Source organism: Camelus dromedarius, chromosome 29 (assembly GCF_036321535.1).
Source record: "Camelus dromedarius isolate mCamDro1 chromosome 29, mCamDro1.pat, whole genome shotgun sequence".
In the NCBI taxonomy this organism is placed as follows: Eukaryota; Metazoa; Chordata; class Mammalia; order Artiodactyla; family Camelidae; genus Camelus; species Camelus dromedarius.
In genome coordinates, this window is record NC_087464.1 from 15,539,613 (window position 1) to 15,559,321 (window position 19,709).

The 19,709-nt window shown below is 46.3% G+C and overlaps 2 protein-coding genes across 2 annotated transcripts; both read right to left on the reverse strand.

Annotated features, from left to right (window-relative positions):
• Positions 1-816: 816 nt before the first annotated feature.
• LOC105093062 (myeloid-associated differentiation marker-like) lies at positions 817-3,381 on the reverse strand. Its single transcript, XM_031440953.2, is given in 2 exon segments — positions 817-1,894; positions 3,269-3,381. Coding segments are annotated over 2 exon segments (1,191 nt in total).
• Positions 3,382-11,349: 7,968 nt separating this feature from the next.
• Positions 11,350-14,116, reverse strand: LOC105100305 (myeloid-associated differentiation marker-like). The gene is given in 2 exon segments (XM_010993293.3): positions 11,350-12,301; positions 14,112-14,116. Coding segments are annotated over 2 exon segments (957 nt in total).
• Positions 14,117-19,709: the final 5,593 nt, after the last annotated feature.

The following is a 19,709-nucleotide window of genomic DNA, read 5'->3' on the forward strand; positions in this document are numbered from 1 at the left end:
AGAAGGTACAAGGCTTCTCTCTATGCCTGACAGCAGGGGCTGATGGGAACCAGAAGCTCCTGGGAATAAATATATACGTTTATATTTCTACATTTATATAGATCATATCATTCATGAGTCCCAGAGAAGCAGGAAGCAGCAGCAGAAAGCAACTGACACGCAGAAGCACGCGTGTGCACGCATGCTCAAGCACGGCAATTCCTTTCCCCATGGCAGAGGCAGTCCCCACCCTCCAAACCCACCCCTCTGAAAAGCAAAAAAACGAAAAGAAACTTCTTTAACAATAGGGTGACCCAGTAATTTTTTGCCCTCCTGACCAGAAAAAAAGAAAACAAAAACAAAAACACAGGCTAACATCAGCTTTAAGGCTGACAGTTGCCATGGCCTTGCCTTGCAAAGGCAGGACGTGCTATTTTGAACACTGAGGCAGGAGGGCCTCGTCACCCCCCCTCACAATTACTTCAGACAGTTGTCTTCAAGACTGTATGGCTCTTCGCCAGCTCCTTTTTTGATTCTCCAAAGAGTAAATAATTGGGCTGGAAGGCATCCACCCCTTGCTTCCTCTAAGGTGGCCTCTAGGCAGTGGGCTTTAGTGAGCCTGCAAAACTTCTAGAGCCCATCTCAAGGTGGGAGCTGAGCACCAGGTGGGGCCTAGGGACCCAGGGCCTCTGCTTTCAGGCTCCTGATGACGGGAAATTATTGACCTCCAGAGATTTTTTTAAACATAAATGGGAGGTACACTTTACACCCACCTCCACTGGGTAAAAGGGGTCTAGATATCCACCCCCATGCCCCAAAGCCACACACATACACCAACTAAGGCACAGCCGAGGAGACAGTCATGCTTCGGGAGCAAGGCAAAGAAACTTCCAGTGACAAGAGGGAATTGGGACCCCTGGGCAGAGCCTCAGAACCGGGTAAGAAAAAAATGCGGGCCAAGTTCACAAGGTCGACCACGTAAATCAGCAGGTTGACGGCTGTCAGGATGGCCACAGCAAGTCGTTGGTCCCAGATGCACACCACGCTGGGGAGTCTGTTGCTACAGCTCACATCGCTGGACCGCTGGGGCTGGCCGCCCAACTTCTCATTGAACTGGTAGAGCGATCAGAGGACCACAGTGCTGGTGTAGAGGAGGACGGAGAGCAGAGTCAGTCCCAACTGGAAAACGGAGAAGGGAATGGGCAGCCTGTTGTCACAGTCACACCAGTTCAGCAAGAGAGCTACAGCCCCCAGAAGGAAGCAGATGGCGTACATGGCCACGCACCACACCAGGGCTGGCCGGTGCAGGTACTGGTAAGGGCTGCTGATGAAGGCAAAGATGACACAGGTCACGAAGATCTCCAGCCTCTTAAACAGGTCTGGCAAGGTGAACAAATAGCAAGGTAAGTCACCAGTCATGGCCCAGGTCCAGGCAACATCAGTGGCATAAGCCATGGAAGCAATGCAGGAAAATGCAATGGTGGCGATGGCTTGGACCTGGGAAGCGCTACGCGGGAAGAGCTGGATGTAGGTGATGGCAAAGATGATGGAGGCTGAGAGGCAGAAGAGTGTGGCGTAGCAGGCGCAGGTGATGAGAAAGCTGTTCCAGGAGAGGTGGAGGCGGGACTGGAGCCCAAATAACTCGACTATGAGGATGATGAGGGTCATGAAGAAGCAGAAGCACCAGACGAACGTGGACCAGTTAACTGCGGCCCCCCTCCAAGTGCTCATGCTGGCCACCAGTGAGAAGGCCACACAGGTGGAGAAAAGCAGCAGCAGACGGAGGAAGTAGCCCATGATGGTCACAGAGCCCAGGCCTGAGGACGATCTCGTGGAGGCCCTACTGGTCATGCTGGTCACCGTCACCAATATTGCTGTGGTCTTCCCTGAGGGCCCATCACGGAAAGATGCGGGTCTGGAGGTGGATTAAGTCAGAAGCCTGGAATCATCTCAAGGGCCTGTGGCAGCTAAACTGTGGAGTTTGAAACAGACGCGGGTAACAGCACAGCCACTCCAGGATGACTCTCCCCACCTGTCACCCTTGGCCTTGTCAGGAGACTGGTCGTATCCCCAGCCTCACAGCTGGGTGTGGTCTGGCCTCAAAAACGTGACATTTTGGATCTCTCTGAGCTGTGTGCCATTATCTACAGAGACACAGGGTAGGATGGTCCTTATCTGCAATCCCAACCATTCAACACTCTGAAAATTATAACAGAATTAAAAGAAAATTCATCTGGTCACAAAATTTGGCTTGAGCAGACATGAGACAATTTATGGCCTTTATTTATTTCACTTAGTGTGAATGTTCAAAATTCAAAATGTTGCAGAAATAATATGTTTGATAGTAAGGTGCTTTCAGAGCCCTGTGGAGTGTTATGTCATGTAGAGTATATGCACCATGCTATGTGATTGCAGCTGAAAATTCTGAATTCTGGAGCGTATCTGATCCCAAGAGTTTCAGAAGAGGGATTGTGGATACTACTGCTAACCTCATTTTCCAGATGAGAAACTAAGGCTGTGGGAATTAAATACCTTCCCTAAGATCACAAGGCTAGAAAGTGGGAACCTCAGATAAAAATCCCAAAGCTGTGAGTGTGAATGCTTTGCTCTACAGCCCAGCATTTCAGCAGGGCCCGTGGGTGGGAGCCCAGGACCCAAGCTCAGGGATCTGGGAACCGAGGACATTCCTTCAGGGCCATGGCCTCCTTCCACAGCCACCTGAAGAGACAGGCGTCTGTCCTGTCCTTCTTGCAGCCATCGCTAGAAGGAGCTGCCATCTGAGGTGACACAGCCCTGCCTGGTGGAGGGCAGCCTCAGACGTGAACAGGGACAAGCCATGGGGTAGAGCAAGGCAGTGGTGACGAGATGATACGTGAAGCAGGAACTGTTTGAATTCTCCCCCCAATTCTGCCTTAACATGTGACTGTTGCCCATTTGGGAGGAGACACCAACCCAGCATTACTCCGGGGTGAAGCGTCATGGAGGACACAGAATACAGGAATGCAATGTTTGGCTTTTAAGCTCCAAACCAGCAAACCTGGTGGGGAAAATCTAGGAGCAGTACTGGCTGAGCAAGGATTTTCTGGTGGGAAACTAGTCAGTAGATTCCAAGCTGGGCAGAGGGTTGGAAATGAACAGGGATGTTGTGTCTGGGTGCTGATGTGGAGCCTTCAGGGCATCCCAGGGGAGGGGGTGGAGCATGGACGGTAATAGGCCCCCTTTTAAGGGCAGGAGCTGAGAGAGGTCTGTACCTGCAGGACCTCTGGGAGGTGCAGCCCTGAGGACGCACCTGGACTGGAGCCAGGGCGGGGGCGGCAGAGTGGAGATGGCTGGGGGGACTCCCACGGTCGAGTGGCCCTGAGGCAGCCAAGGAGGAGTCTGATCCAAAAGGAACACTGGCATGGAGCCACCTTCCCCATGTAGGAGGGGCCTGGAATGGAACTGAGAGGGAAGAACAGGTGCCTAAAGCAAATTCAGAGGTGACAGGGGACACGTGGCCAGAGTGGCAGGGACAATGGAGACCAAGGAATTGCCCAGGTCATCTGCCCAAGACAGTCCCTCCAGCCAGGGCTGCAGTCCCGCCTCACACAGGGGCCTCCTCCAAGGGGTCCCCACGTGTCAGGGGGAGAGCTCATCCCCAGCCTGCTCCCTCCTCAGGGACACTGCCCTGTTTCAAAGGCGCTATTGACTGAGAGGCACCCCCAGGGCTTCAGGGCCAGCACCCTGAGCCAGCAGCCAGCTTCCTGCCATGAGGGCCCTTGTCACCTTGGCTGACAGTCAACCCTGGGAACAGCTGTGGCTGGAAAGAGACACAGAGCAAACCCCAAGAATCTCCCTGAATTTACAGAGCTCCTTCAGCCCTGGTTGTCCAAGGAGCCCAGGAGCCTGCTGGCCTTCCAGTGGGCACTGCTGGGGGCGAGGTGGGGACACTGGTTGTGAGGGGGGCTAGGGGTGTCACACTGTCTGTCCCCCAGGTTGTTCCCACCAACCTCCCCAAACTCAGCCTGGGATTTCCACCTAAGGCCAAAAGACAACTCTGGATCCATTTGATGCCAGAGGGGGAGGGCCTGGGGACTCCAGCTGTGTGACCCTGGGTGAGGCATGTGCCCTCTCTGGGCCTCATTTCTCCCACCTGTAAAGCAAAACGTTTGCCTGAGTTTCCTCAACAGCCCCTCTTCCATCCTAATCTGTGAGCAGGGAAGTGTCAGAGCACTTCCTAGACTTGGCTGAGCCCTGCCTGCCCAGCAGCCGGGCACATTGGACTTGGAAGGTAGTGAGTCTGGAAGGTCATGGCTGGGGCAAAGCAAGGAAGGAGGAGGTGCAAGAAGAGCAGAGAAGGAGGAGCTGAGATGGACACTCAGAGATACAGGAGGCTGTGGGGCTTGGAGGAGACACTTCATAGCTGGATGATCCTGGTAAGTTACTCATCAGAGCCTCAGTCTCCCCATCTATGCAATGGGCTTCACACTTACTTTATGTCAGTTAAATGAATAAAAGCACATGAAGGTCTTATCAGAGGGCCTGGCACGTGGAACACACAGCAAATGCCAGCCACCTTCTCCCCTCTCTTCTCCTCAGAGTGGGCGCAGAGGCCCTGGCCCTGCTCTGCACAGAAGCACATGCAAGCTGGATTTGCTCCAGGTCAGGGGTTGCAAACCAGTATTTACTGGAGGTGGCTCGCAGATGTGTTTGGTTTGCCTTCACAGTGTTTTCAGGGAGTGATGGTGTAGAATTGGTCCTATTTCTTCCTTAAGTGTTTCATAGCTGCAGTGTTTTAATTTCCGTGAAACTACAGATTTCCAGCTCTTTGTGAAGCATCAGGAGATCTGGTGTCACCTGGACTGCGTTCCCTTGCGGGGGCGGGGAGTGGGGGCCACGTCTGGAGCAGAGCAGCTGCAACACCCTTTACATTGTTTTCTATTCTTCATTTTTGTTTAGCTTTATTTATTTTTCTTATTCACATGTATAATTGACAGAAAGCAGGACTATGATCATATCACATGTGCCCGGTTCCCCTCTTCCACTTGGCCAGCCTTCCTGCCTGTTCATGGGAACGTGCACCCCTCTGTCCTGGGAGCATCTGTGCCATCAACGTAACATACAGCATTCAGCACATTTCTCATGCTCTGAAATCATATTTAGACATATGTGTGCATATACAAACATGTTTGTAGGTGGTAACTGTAGATTTTTTTTTCCCTTTTTATAAACATGAGACTATGTCATGCACACCGCATCTTGCTTTTCCACCGCCCCCTACTGATGCAGCTGGTCCTCTCCAGGGGGCTCAGTCCTCTCCGTCCGCTTTGCTTGTTCCCTTCCCTCCTGGCTCTTGTGGACACTGGACTGACCACCCTTCTCTAGATCAGTGGTTCTTTCCCTGTGAGTCTCAGACACTGGGGGCCACAGGATTGTGACAGGGGGCCCTTGGATCCATTGAGACCACTGTGCTCTACAACAGGAGGTCGGCAAGCTTTTCTGGAAACTTTAAAAAAATATGACACAAGATCTTGTATATATTTCCCTGTGCTATACAGTATAATCTTGTTTATCTATAAAAGAATGTGACAATGAATATATGTATATTTATGTATAACTGAATAATTATGCTCTATGCTGGAAATTGACTCAACATTGCAAAATGACTATAACTCGATAAAATAAAATTTAAAAAAATTTTTTAAAAATACAAAATATGACAAAGGTGCTATTTTTCATTTCTAGGAATTCATCTTGATGTCATAGGTTTACTGCAACAAATTATCACAAGTTTGGTGGCTAAAAACCACAGCAATTATTCCCTCACAGTCCTGGGGCCAGAGGTCTGCCGTCAAGTGTGGGCAGGGCCACGGCCTCTCTGATGCCCCAGAGTAGGGCCCTTCTCTGCCTCCTTTAGCTTCTGGAGGCCCCGTAGCTTAACCCCATCTCTGCCTCCACCTTCAGGAGGTCATCTTCTCTCACCTTTGTGTGTGCAAATCTCCCTCTCCTTTCTCTCATAGAGAGACCAGTCATTGGATGCAGGCCCACCCTCCATCCAGGATGATTTCCCCTCAAAATTCTTAACTAAGTATGTCTGCAAAGACCCTATTTCTAAACGAGACCACATCGTGGGGTTCTGAGTACACATGAGTTGTGGGGGACACTCTGCCATCCATTGCGGTTCTCTCTCTAATGTTCCTGTCCTTTTTTCATGATAACTTTTCCCAATGTGTTTATCGTATTAAGTGTATTTCTTTGCTGTCTCTTTCAGATTAGTGCTATTTTGTTGGAGCTCTTGTGACTCACAGTGGTTGTTTCCTCGTGCACTTTGTCATTTAAACTCTGAGCCCAGATTGAGCAGGACCCTTTTGTCCCGTGAGGAGCCTCATTGCCTGGATTGGGGGCCGTAACCCAGGACAGCTGCACCTCTCCCTGCTCAGGACACTCAAGGCCAGTTGCCTGTTGGGCACCAATTGTGTTCATTTCCCAGGTTGGAGTTGTTGGACCTCAGAGATCATGTGCATTTGGGCCCAAAGCCACAAGAAGAGAAAACCTGAGATTTTGATTTCTCCTGTGGAGACTTAAAAATACAATCCAAAACTCCTACAGAGGGAGATATCACATTGTCCTTCCCTCTTGCTGAAGAGCATGGTTTTTTTCTTGTCTACCTTTGCTCAGAGGCTGCAGGCCATGTGGTGCTGGAAGTGTCTCAGCTCCAATCCCTTACCTTGTGCCATCCCAAAGCCTTATTCCTCACCCAAGTGGGCATAAAGATCAGTCTCCAGTTGGCCATGCTCAATTCTCCCTTCTCCCTCCCTCTTCCCATAACCCTGCCACTGAAGATTCATGAGATCCTTGAGGAAATCACTTAATCCTAAAACGTCATCTTTTCTTCTTTGCCTTTTTAACCCTATCTTGTCCTTGACCTTCAAATCACCTCCTCAAGGAAGCCTTCCTGGATCCCACTAGCTCCATATCCCATTGCTCTGATTGACACATCCCAGTCTTTGCCCTTCTGTCCAGCAGAATGTTGTGGCAGGACAGCACAAGCTGCTGGGTCTTACCTGAGTGGAACAATTGAGGTGGGGAGGAAGGGAGATGTTGCAGGAGCAAAAGATAGGGCACAACTTTGATGGGCCTGAATGCCAGGAAAAGAAGTTTGATTCTGGCTGTAAGTGATGATGCCTCACTTACATTCTCTAAGGATGAATCCGTCAGTCACGTGCCCACTGGGAACTGTCACTCCGGCTGTTAGGAGGAAAATGGAATGGAGGCTGGCCAAGAAGCTGAGTGGCGAGTTTGGAGGCTAAATCCACAGTCCGATTGTATGATGATGGGTCTTGAGCAAAGACACTTCAGGAGTGGAGGGTGGGGTAAATTTATGAAATACATAGGAAGCAAACATTCAACAAGAATGATGATGCCGAGGGCCCATGAGTGTTAGAGAGTTGATACCCCAGGGGCAGCTGGAACCCCACCTCTCCCTCCGGTTCCCTTAACCATCTCAGACCCTGTCCCAGGTGCTCCCAGCGCCCCACTCCCACCCTTTGAGGGGGTCCAAGAAAGGGGTGCACCAGCCAGAGCGTCAGGGAGGCAGACTGAGCTCCTGCCTCTGTCGTCTCCTTGAAGAGCCTCCGGAATATGTGTGTTCATCCTTCTACCTGCACTCGGATGCTTGGCTTGTGTGTTTCAAGATGGCTTGAAGTTTTCCAAGATGGCTTGAAGTTTTTCAAGATGGTTTGAAGTTTTTCAAGAAATGAGAATTCTCTGCCAGGCAAGCCCATCCCGGTGAAGGAGCACACCATGAACGTGACACGGGTCTGTCACAGGCCCAACTGCACGGAGCTAGCCAGGCAGCTGGAGGCGGTTCTTGGTAAATCAGCCTCTGTTAGTGACTCAAAGCCTGGCTCTGCCCCAGGAGTCTGACTGAGGAGTGCCAGGAGCACTTTACAATGAGATGTGGAAGGAGGATCTGTATTGTCTTGTATGACAAGACCCCATGATTGATTTTTTTACATATGTGTTTCTTTGTAATTTATGGACACAAAAACATTTTTACATGATTATAATTGTAATATCTTGTAAGATCTTGTCTTTTTAAACATTATATTCACTTTTCCATGTTACCTTGTGGGCTTCTTAACTACCTTTTTATTTTATTAAAAAAACATTTTATTAAGGTATAATTGATAATATATTTACGGTTTACAACAGGATGAGTTTGAGGATAAATATGCACCCACAAAGCCATCACCACTATCCAGGCCATAAACATATTCATCACCTCCAAAGTGTGCTTCCACCCCCTTTATTATAATTAATATTTTGTGTCTATGCGATAAGAACTTACCCTTCCGCCAGTAGTTACTGATTTTAGGTCTTCATTTGTCCAAAACATGCTGTGTTCATGTCCTGCCAGGGACTGACTTGGCCCAGAGACCCAGTGCTGACAGCAGAGACTAGACACCTGTCCCCATGGGGCTAAGCTCCAGCAGGGGCATCAGATAATAAAGCCATAAACTTGTCAAATACTTTAACAAGGTAACTTCAAGTAGTGACAGACACAGTGAAAAAAACACAACATGGTCCTGGAAGGAACATGATGGGCAGATGTTCTTTTGGAAGATCTTTCCACGCAGGTGAATTTAAGTTGAGAACTGAAGGACGAGAAAGAAGTGGCCACGTCCCAGGCAGAGGAAACAGCTCGTGCAAAGGCCTTGAGTTGGGAACAAGTTGGCTGTCATGAGGTGATGTATAAGAGGGTTTTAGGATTTGGAGAGTTACGTGTCCAAGGAACAAGGAGCACTGGAGACTGACTGTCACAGAAGATGTGGGCGCCAGCATGGGTGGTCCACAGCTCATCAGCGCAGGCAGCCAGGATGGTGGAAGTTCTGGAGATTGGGGAAAAGTCAAGGTGCACATGAGAGAGCTGGGGGAGGCACTATTCTTTTCTGTTCTGCTCAAATACTACCACGTGTTTACTGTGTGCTGGGCGCTGCAGGTCCCACAGCAAAGCCCAGTTACTGCCCCGAGAGAGCACCAGGCTTGATGCAGAGACGTTCAGTCTGAGGGATGTGAGGAGAGGCGACCAAGGACACCTGAGAACTTTTCAGAGCTCCTCCAGGCGAGTAGGGGTTGGGACTCTCTGTGCAACGGCAGAGAGTAGGGCAGGCGTGCTTTGCTTCACCTAAGGAAGTACAGCTGCCCTCAGAGGAGATGGATCATCATGAGAAGTGATTTTGTTAGAGTTTCAAGTCAATGCTTTTGAACCACTCTAGGGGAGAACAAAGTGACTGGTGGTTCCCAAAGGGTATTCCATGGAACACTAGTCTATGATGCGTCATGAAAAAAAAAATGTTCCCTGATCATATAAGTTTGGGAAACACTTCCTGCTATATACCTCTTTTGGTAATTTTATAGTGTCTACTACACTATTCAAGGCCCTAGGAAGTCCTGCCTTAAGGAAATCTGTTTAACTTTTTACCCAGTGTTAGAATGTATTTGGTCAAATAAATTTGTCTTGTTTTGCCTAAGAATATGAATTTTATTACATTACTCCTTAGTATTTTCTTGCCATGGGGATCAACTCCTGGGAGCCCTCTACGTCCACTCAACCAGCCACTGGGTGAAGAGCACGTGCTTCATCCCAGGACAGGAATGAGTGGCAGCAGTGTGTGTCCTTCCCTGCCCCTCCCCCACAGCTCTGCTTGCCTGGCCCCTCTGGCCCTGGTGACACAGAGGATGCCAGGCTCTGAGGCTGTGTGGCTGAGAGCAGGCGAGTAAGAAAGCTTGTGGTACTTTCCTGGCCAATGGTTATATAAAGGGCTCCTGATCTTAAGGCATGCCTGCCCATGGGCACACAACACACACATACACATACAAACACACACACTCAGTATGCACACAGCACACACCTTCAAAGAGAAGCATCCAGATGCTAGCAATGATCCTTTAAGAATAGCCTGCTTCTGAGCTCTGGTCAAATTTGGGACAATTAGGATCCGTGGATTTTGTTGGCTTCATTTCTATTTTGTTTTCTTTTTCTTTTATCTTTATATTGAAGTTTTAAAAAAGAACATTATGGATGTGGAGGAAAGGACAATAATTCTCTGTATGACTGACAGCAGGAGCTGACAGGAATCAGAAGCTTCAGGGAATTAAAAACAAATACATACACACATATGTGTACATTTAAATAGATCGTGTTCTGCGTGAGTCTCAGAGAAGCAGGAAGCAGCAGCAGAAAGCAACTGACATACAGAAACACACGTGTGTGCAGCACGCACTCAAGCACCGCAGTTCCTTTGGCTGTGGCAGCAGAAATACCCACCTACTCAACCCACCTTCCCCACAAAAAAGTGAAAAGAAACTTCCCCTTTAAGAAGAAGGCCATCCAGTAATTTTTACCCTGCTGACCAGAAAAAAAAAGAAGAAAAGAAAAAAACAGGGTAATATTACCTTTAAGGCTGGCTGTGGCCATGTTCTTGTCCCTGCAAAGGCAGGACATGTTATTTTGGACACTGAGGCAGGAGGGCCACATCACCGCCCCCACAAACACTTCAGACAGTTGTCCTCAAGAATATGCTGTTCTTCACCAGCTCCATTTTTTGATTCCCCAGAGAGTAGTTGGGCTGGAAGGCATCCACCCCTTGCTTCCTCTAAGGTAGTGTCTAGGCAGTGGGCTTTAGTGAGGCTGCAAAATTTCTGGAGCCAATGTCAGTGGGGCTGAGCACCAGGTGGGGCCTCAGGATCCAGGGTCTCTGCTTTCAGCCTCCCGCCCACTGGAAATTATTGACCTCCAGAGATTTTTTTCCCCTTAAATAGGAGGTGCACTGTACACCCCCCTTTACTGGGAGAAAGGGGTCCCAAACCCTAGCTACTTCCCACCCCCTAAACCCACACACATACACCAACTAAGGCACAGCCTGGGGGACAAGCATGCTTTGGCAGTGAGGCCCCTCTGGAGGTCCAAGATATGAACAGCTGCTAAAGGACTGTGTGATATGGAGCTCAGCACCCTAGGAGGGGGGACGGGGTGGTGGGGCAGAGAATGAAGAAGTCTCAGGGCTTTAAGCGATCATAAGAAGGAAAATGGGAAAAGGTGGTCAGGATACAGGAGATGAGAAAACAAAGGATGACCATAAAAGGGCCAAAAAGCAGAAAATGCAGGACAGAAGAGAACAGAAAGAGAAAGAGTCAAAAAAGATGTGGGCAACCAAAGAAAACAGGAAAGGAGACAGAGCAGAAGGAGAGAAGGAAACAGAAGAGCGAGATGAATGGGGAGGAAGTGAGAAGGGAGAGAGGGGAGCCAGGAAGGGGGCACTGGGGACATCAGAACTCGGTAAAGAAACCGCCAGTGAGAATAGGAACCGGGAGCCCCTAGGCAGAGCCTCAGACCCTGACAAAATCCAAGCGAGCAGAGATCACCAGGTCAGTCACGTAAATCAGCAGGTTGATGGCTGTCAAGATGGTCACAGCCAGTCGTTGGTCCCAGATGCACACCAAGTAGGTGAGTCTATCGCTGCAGCTCACATTTCTGGGCCGCTGGGGCTGGCCGCCCAACTTCTCGTGGAACTGATAGAGAGGCCAGAGGACCACAGCGCTGGTGTAGAGGAGGACGGAGAGCAGAGTCTGCCCCACCAGGAAACGGGGGAAGGGGATGGGCAGCCTGTTGTCGCATTTACCCAGGTTTAGCAAGATGACCACGGAGGACAGGAGGAAGCAGACAGAGTACACGGCCACGCACCACACCAGGGCCGGCTGCTGCTGATAGACATAGGGGCTGCTGATGAAGAGGAAGATGACACAGGCCACAACAGTCTGCAGTGCCTTGAGCAGGCCTGGTACGGTGGCCATGTGGCCTGTGGTCCTGCCGGCCTGGGTCCTCGTCCCAGCCACCTCCATGGCATAAGCCACAGAAGCAATACAGGAGAATGCAGTGGCAGCGATGGCGTGGCCCCGGTAGCTGCTGTCTGGCAAGAACTGGAGGTAGGAGGTGGGGTAGACAATGGAGGCTGAAAAGCAGAGGAGGGCGGAGTAGCAGTTGTAGGTGATGAGAAAGTTGTCCCAGAAAGGGAAGTGGTCCTGCAACTCACATAACTCGACCACGAGGATGACGAGTGTCACAGCAAAGCAGAAGCACCAGATGAACATGGACCAGTTACCTATGGCCCCCCTCCAAGTGCCCACACTGGCCCCCAGTGAGAAGGCCATGCAGGTGGAGAGCAGCTGCAGCCGTCGGAGGAAGCAGCCCATGATGGATGGGGAGCCCCGGCCTGACGACGATCATGTGGAGGTCCTGCTGGTCGTGTTGGTCACTGCCACCAGCTTGTTATGGTCTTCACTGAGGACCCATCAGAGAAAGATCCAAATCTGGAGGTAGATGAAGTCAGGCACCTGGAATCGGCTCAAGGGCCAGGGGTGGCTGAGGCTCAGGATGTGGAGTTTGAACCAATGGCCCAGACACTTGGGTAGCAGCACAGCCGCTCCAGGATGACTCTCCCCACCCGTCACCCTTGGCCTTGTCAGGAGACTGGTCTTATCCCCAACCTCACAGCTGGGTTTAGTCTGGCCTCGAAAACATGACTTTTAAAAATCTATTCGAGCTGTGTGCTATTATCTATGGAGGCACAGGGTGGCATGGTCATTATCTGAAATCCCAAACATTCAAGACTCTGAACACTGAACAGGAATTAAAAAAGAATTTTTTTGCAACAAAATTTGACCTGAAGGGACATGAAACAATTTATGGTCTTTATTTCATTGAGTGTGAATGTTCAAAAGTGCAGTTGCCGAGATAATAATACGTTTGATAGTAAGGTGCTTTCAGAGCCCTGTGGAGTGTTATGTCACGTAGAGTATATGCACCATGCTATGTGATTGCAGCTGAAAATTCTGAATTCTGGAGCATATCTGATCCAAGTACTGTAAATTCCATTTTACAGATGACAAAACTAAGGCTTACAGAATCAAGTGTCTTCCCTAAGGTTGCATGGATATAAGTGGGAACCCCGGAGAAAAAATCCCAAAGCTGTGGGTGTGAACCTTTTGCTCTACAGCCCAGCATTTCAGCAGAGCCCATAGGTGGGAGCCCAGGACCCAAGCTCGGGGCTCTGGGAACCCAGGACAGGCTTCAGGGCCGTGGCTTCTTTCCACAGCCACCTGAAGAGACAGGTGTCTGTTCTGTCCTCCCTGCAGCCATTGCTAGGAGGAGCTGCCATCTGAGGTGACACAGCCCTGCCCAGGGGAGGGCAGCTTCAGACGTGAACAGGGACAAGCCATGGGGTGAGAGCAAGGTGATGATATGTGAAGCAGGAACGCTATGAATTCTCCTCCCAGTTTTGCTTTAACATGTGACTCTTCCCCATTTGGGAAGAGAGACACCCATCCAGCATTACCCGAAGGTGGAGGAACTACAGAATAAATTAACACGTTTGGCTTTTAAGCTCCAAAGCAGCCATCCAGGTGCAAGTCTGGAAAGATCTAGGAGTAATACTAGCTGAGGGAGGATTTTTCTGGCCTGGGAGACTGGTTAGTAGCTTCCAAGCTGGGAAAAAGGAATTGGAAATGAACAAGGGAGTTATGCCTGGCAGCTGAGGTGGAACTTTTCATGGAACCCCTTTCTGCAGAATGTCTATTAACATCCTACAGAATTTGTGTTATGAGAATTTGAGAATTTCCCAAACTATCTGGGATGAAAGATCAGGGGTTTGTTTGCTTGTTTTCCACCTTTCACAGACCTATATATTACATTTTCAAAGACAATAAAAATTAATTACTGGAAAAATGAAATAAAACCAAAATACAACAAATCCAGGTTTTTATTATTAGATTTGATTAACATAAAAATTACATTTCAACAAATGGAAGAAGAAAAAAAATTACATTCTTAAAAAATTACAAAACTATACCTATAGTCCATTGAAAGTGTGCGTTTACACAATCATTACAGACAATTGCTATTCTCATCATATCTTTTTGTTGTTCCACAATCACAATGAAGCACCAAGTTTTCATAGGACTCACACTTAAATGGTCAATCGATTTTCAACAAACATGCCAATGTAATTCAACATGGAAAGAGAAATCTTTTCAGCACATGATACTGGAACAACTGGATGTTCACCTGGAAAAAAGGAAACCTTGCCCCTTACCCCATACCACACACAAAAATTAGTTCAAGATATATCATAGAATTAAATGTAAATGCAAACTGTAAAGCTTCCAGAAGAGATACAAGGGAACATACTCATGATTCAGGAGTAGCCAGAGGACACAGACAGCAATAACCATAAAAGAAAAAAATTGATAGACTAGATTTGGTTAAAATCAAAAGCTTCTATTCATAAAAAGACACTGAAGAAAATGAACAGCAAGCCACAGACTGGAGAAAAGTATCTTCATAACATGCATCTGACAAGGACGGCCATCTAGACTGTAAAATGACTTCCTACAACTGAAATAATAAATAGACAAATAATACAATTAAAAAGTGGCCAAGCTTCCTAAGATATTTTAGTATATCTCCTGATTTAAATGTGACAATAATTTTTTAATATTTTCTCAGCTAACATAGGATCGTAATTTTCAAATTTTAATTTGTTTTTCTACCTTCTGTTCAACTTTAAGACTTGCTCCAGGGGTTCTGAGTGTATGAAAATGGCTGTTGTTTTAGGAAAATGAAAATTAATGTAAGAGATAAATGACTTAGATGTATTAAATTCAGCTAGTCAGTTATTTTGTTGTTTTGGAAAAAAATGTATAAATGGTGCCAATCAATATTTATCTCTATATTGGAAAAATGAGAGTTACTATAAGAAATAAATGATTTAGTTTAAATAACAATTTGACTGAAAAAAATTAGGCTGAAACAGATGTATGAATGGTGGGTAAACACATAAAAAGTGTTCCAAATCATTAGTCATCAGGGAAATGCAAATTATAACCCAAATGAGATTTTATTACATGCTGAACAAAATGCCTAAAGTTTAATAGACTGACAACACAAAGTGCAGTGATCACATGGAGCTATTGAAACTCTGGTACGTTTGTGGGAAGATAAAAGATACAACCACATTAGGGTCTGATAGTTTCTTATACAATTAAACATCAAACCACCCTATGACCCAGCAAACCATTCCTAGGTATTTTCTCAACATAGATGAAAGTGTACTCTACAAGACTTGTACAAGAATGTTCAGAGCAGCTTTCTCGTATCAACCCCACACTGGAAAAAAGCCAGTATGTCAGTCAACAGGAGAATAAACAAATGGTGATATATTCAAAGACAGCATATTACTCAACAATACAAAGAAATGAACTATATATACATATACACAAAACATGGATGCATCTCGAAAAATTTATGCTGAGTGAAAGAAATCAGACACAAGAGTGTATTCTGTATGATTCCAGGAAACGCTAAACTTATCTACAGTTGGAAAAAAATCAGAAGTGGGGTGGGGGCATGGATTGACTCAGAACAAACATGGGGAATCTTTCTGAGATGATTATATTGCTCTAAATTTTGAGATTGGTTTGCAACACATTTGTCAAAACTCATTGATTGGTACTCTTAAGACTTGTGTATGTCACTGTATATAAATTTTCCCTGAAGCAATGAAAAAGAACCATGAACAAATACTGCAATCTAGTTAGTGCTAGGAATTCTGAAGTACTCAGGGCTGACGTGAAACATACTAAAACTTGCAGTTTACTTTTCAGTGCATTTTTAAAATGTGGATTAATGGATGGAGAGAGACATGGATAGATATGAGATGGAGTAATTACATATGTTAATTGAAGAATCTAGGTGATGAGTATATGCATTTCACTGTATAATTCTTTCAAATTTGAAAATTTGCATTCCACATATTAATCCCCAGAATACACAGTTTGAACAAAAATCTTATCCATTTAGATTGGATTTATGACAATGCTAGTCACAGGACACGAAGTATCTCTACTTTGTTTCTATGTTTTGCTTTAATAACAGAAACCAGTCTTACAGGAGTATAATAGGGATGGCAGAGAGATTTTTTAAAAAATTTCATCAAGCTCAGGATATTTATTTCTAACTATTATCCAAAGCAAGGTAACTGATGAGGTTTTTTTTTTTTTTAATTCATCTTCAGTGCTTCCTCAGTAGTCAGTTTCAACAATTATCCTGTAAAATTATAGTTAAATTTAAATAAACTTTTTCAGTGTACAAAATGGATTCTGGATTCTTGAATTTTCTGTGCCTGGGTTTTCTTTGGATGGAAAATAAAATTCAAAATATTCTATCATCTGTAAAGTAGTTGATAACTTTTCACAAATATGCAGTATCCAGATATACATATGCTACCTTGATAATGTTTTAAATTATGGAACACATTATAGACATCTGTGGAGACTCTATTTTTCCAAACTTCTAATTTTTTTGCCCTTTCATATTATCTGATATTAAAAGGCATGATGATACAGAAACAACCTGAGTGTCCATCGATGCATGATTGGAATAAAAAATTTACACACACACACACACACACACACACACACAGGAATATTATTCGGCCCTACGAAAGACAGAGGTCCTGACATTTGCAACAAAATAAATGAACCTAGAGGACATTATGCTAAACGAAATAAGGGAAACATAGAAAGAAAAAAGCCCTGCATGTTCTCACTTACATGTGGAATCTGAAAAAACCAAATTCATAGAAGCAGTAAGCAGAACCATGGTTACCAGGGGCAGGGAGGTGGGGGAAATGGGAAGATGTTGTCAAAGGATACAAAGTTTCAGTTTGATAGAATGGTAAATCTAGAGATCCAGTGCACAGCATGATGAGGATGTTCAATACTGTGTTGAATACTAGACATTTGTTAAGAGAGTAGATTCCAGGTGCTCTCATCACACACACAAAAGGTAACTATGATGATATGTTGATCATAGTAACTATTAATGTATATGTATATCAAATCATCATGTTGCCCTTCTTAAATATATACAATTTTTATTTTAAAAAGGTGGGCACTAAGTTTGGAAACACGAATCAGTGCAGTTGTAGAGGATCTTATTGTCACATGGAGAAGTTTGAATTTTTTTTAAATGTTTGAGAGTTTTGAGAAGTATAATGACATGATTTATGAAATAAAGTTTCAGGATTGCTGGTGAGGGATGGAGAAGAGAGAGCCCTTGCACACTGTTGGTGGGAATGTAAATTGGTGCAAGCACTATGGAAAACAGTATGGAAGTCCCACAAAAAATAGAGCTACCATAAGATCCAGGAATTCCACTCTTGGGTGGAGTCTGGGAAAAAAGAAAACACTAATTCAGAAAGATACATATACCCCAATGTTCACAGCAGCACTATTTACAACAGCCAAGACATGGAAGCAACTCAAGTGCCCATCAATAGATGATTAGATTAAGGAGATGTCTCTCACACACACACATACACACACACACACACACACACACACAAACACAGTGGATTACTACTCAGTCATAAAAAAGAATGAAATATTGCCATTTGCAGCAATGTGGATGGACCTAGAGAATATTATGTTTAATGAAATAAGTTAGACAGAGAAAGACAAATACTGTGTGATATCACTTATATGTGGAATCTAAAAAGTAATACAAATGAAGGTATATGCAAAGCAGAAACCGACTCACAAATAAAACAAACTTGTGGTTACCAAAGTGGAGAAGAAAGTGGGGAGGGACAAATTAGGGGCATAGGATTAATAGGTGCAAACTGCTATGTGTAAAATATGTAACCAACAAGGACGTACTGCATAGCACAGGGAATTAGAGCCATTCTCTTGCAATGATCTATAATGCAGCATAAACTGCAAAAATACTAAATCACTACACTATACACCTAAAACTAACACAATATTTTAAATCAACTATACTTCAATTAAATGTACACAAAATGGCTAATTTAATTTAAATGATAAAACACGAAAAAAATTTCTTCTCCATACTGTTTTTCTGCAGTTTGGGAAGGAGACAATCTGGGGCAATTATATGCTCAAAGGCTACCAAGTATTACTGAACATGCTTCTCCTGATGCCAAGGAAGTCATTGCTCCAGACGGCCCAACCAAAGAGAATCTTAAATCCACGCTCCCTCACTTACTCTGTTTGAATCAGCAATATTAGGAAACCCTGCTTCTTTGGGGGTTATGAGAGGGCTGCTTGGAAACTCTTAATCTTTTCTGGCACACAGATCCCTTTGAGAATATGACTAATCCAGAAATATGCGAGCACAGACACTTAAAATACTACATTCAGTTACAGGACTTTTATAGACCTATAATCCACCAGGACATTCAGTGGACGCATGGATCTCAGGGTAGGAAGCTTGCCTTGGAGGAATGAGTTAGTTTTTCTGGCACTACCTCTCCCCCAGGTGTGGGTGAACAGAGTCCTGGACTCATACTCAGGGCTACCCCTGTGGTGCCCCCCAAATTTGGAGACCTCGAAATAGGCAAGAGAGCCCCCTGGAGGCAAGGAGAGGAGTCTGCATCCTAACAGTGATGTTGCACGGTCTCTTTTCCTCATATGACTCAGGTGTATATGGAAACCCACCATCTGACCCTATAGAAGCCTTTGGGGAAGGTGGATTGCTGTTGTGTTCTCCAATATTCGGATTAAAACCCTTTGCAGAGAGTTGATTGTGATCTGAAGTGTGTGTCCTGAGGACGTGAGGGGCTCCTGAAGCAGGGCTCTGCTGGTGGGGGAGGGGGGTCACTTGTCACAGCAAGGAGGAGACACTAGGGGCAGGGAGAAACTGAGCAATACTTACGTGAGAGACAGAGAGAGCGCAAGCTGTGGAATCTGGCAGGGACAGGCATTCACAGCCTTGCATACTTTGTTAAGCATTTGGGACTCCGTGGGAAGCCATTGTTGAGTTGTAATCAGGAGACTAAGGTTCCCTTACAGAGAAGCCTCTGGGGTTTCCCCTCAGAATGACAAAGTGGCAGATACCCAAAGAGAGGTGTTTCAGAAAGTGAGGGAGGGACCCTGAGCTCAAGCGCATGACTACTGTAAACGGGTTATAGAGCTGCAACCTGAGAAAGAAGAGTTACTCATTTTAACTTCACTGTGACTGAGATGGGGGACATAAACGTGTGTGTGTGTGTGTGTGTGTGTGTGTGTTTCAGCAACAGAGGAAGTTGCCTTGGCCACCCTTGGGAGACCATTTGTGATGCACGTGTACAGTGGGGGGAAACGATCCAGTTGCGTGGGGTCAGGACAAGGGCTCAGCAGCCCTGCTCCCCAGGAATGCTGTGTCTCAAGAGTCGGAAGGGACTGTGTGAGAGGCCCCAGGGAGGGGAAGGGAGGAGTGACTCCCAGGGCTCATGGGCAGTCCACCAGAGCAGGGTCGCTTATAATCACTCTGCCCAAATTGATTTCCTGACCCCGGCTAATGGGTCACAACCTGTCGTGTTTGCAAACTCAGGCCGAGTCCTGCCTCCACCCTTTTCAGTGGGATTAGGTGACTTGCTCAAGAGTATGCAGTCACTTAAGAGTCGGGACCAGAACCTGGGCTTCAAACGTCCAACCCATTGCCCCATCTCTTCTTGCACCTCCGGGAGCCCCAGAAAAGTCCTCTCTGTTCCCAAGGAGTGATGTCCTGCATTTGTAGGGAAGAGGCACCTGAGCCAATCATGGCTAAAGCGGCAATCACAGCTCAGGCACACACGCAAAGACAAGGCAAGCTCAACCCCTTGGCGATACAAGGGCAGAGCAGATGCCCA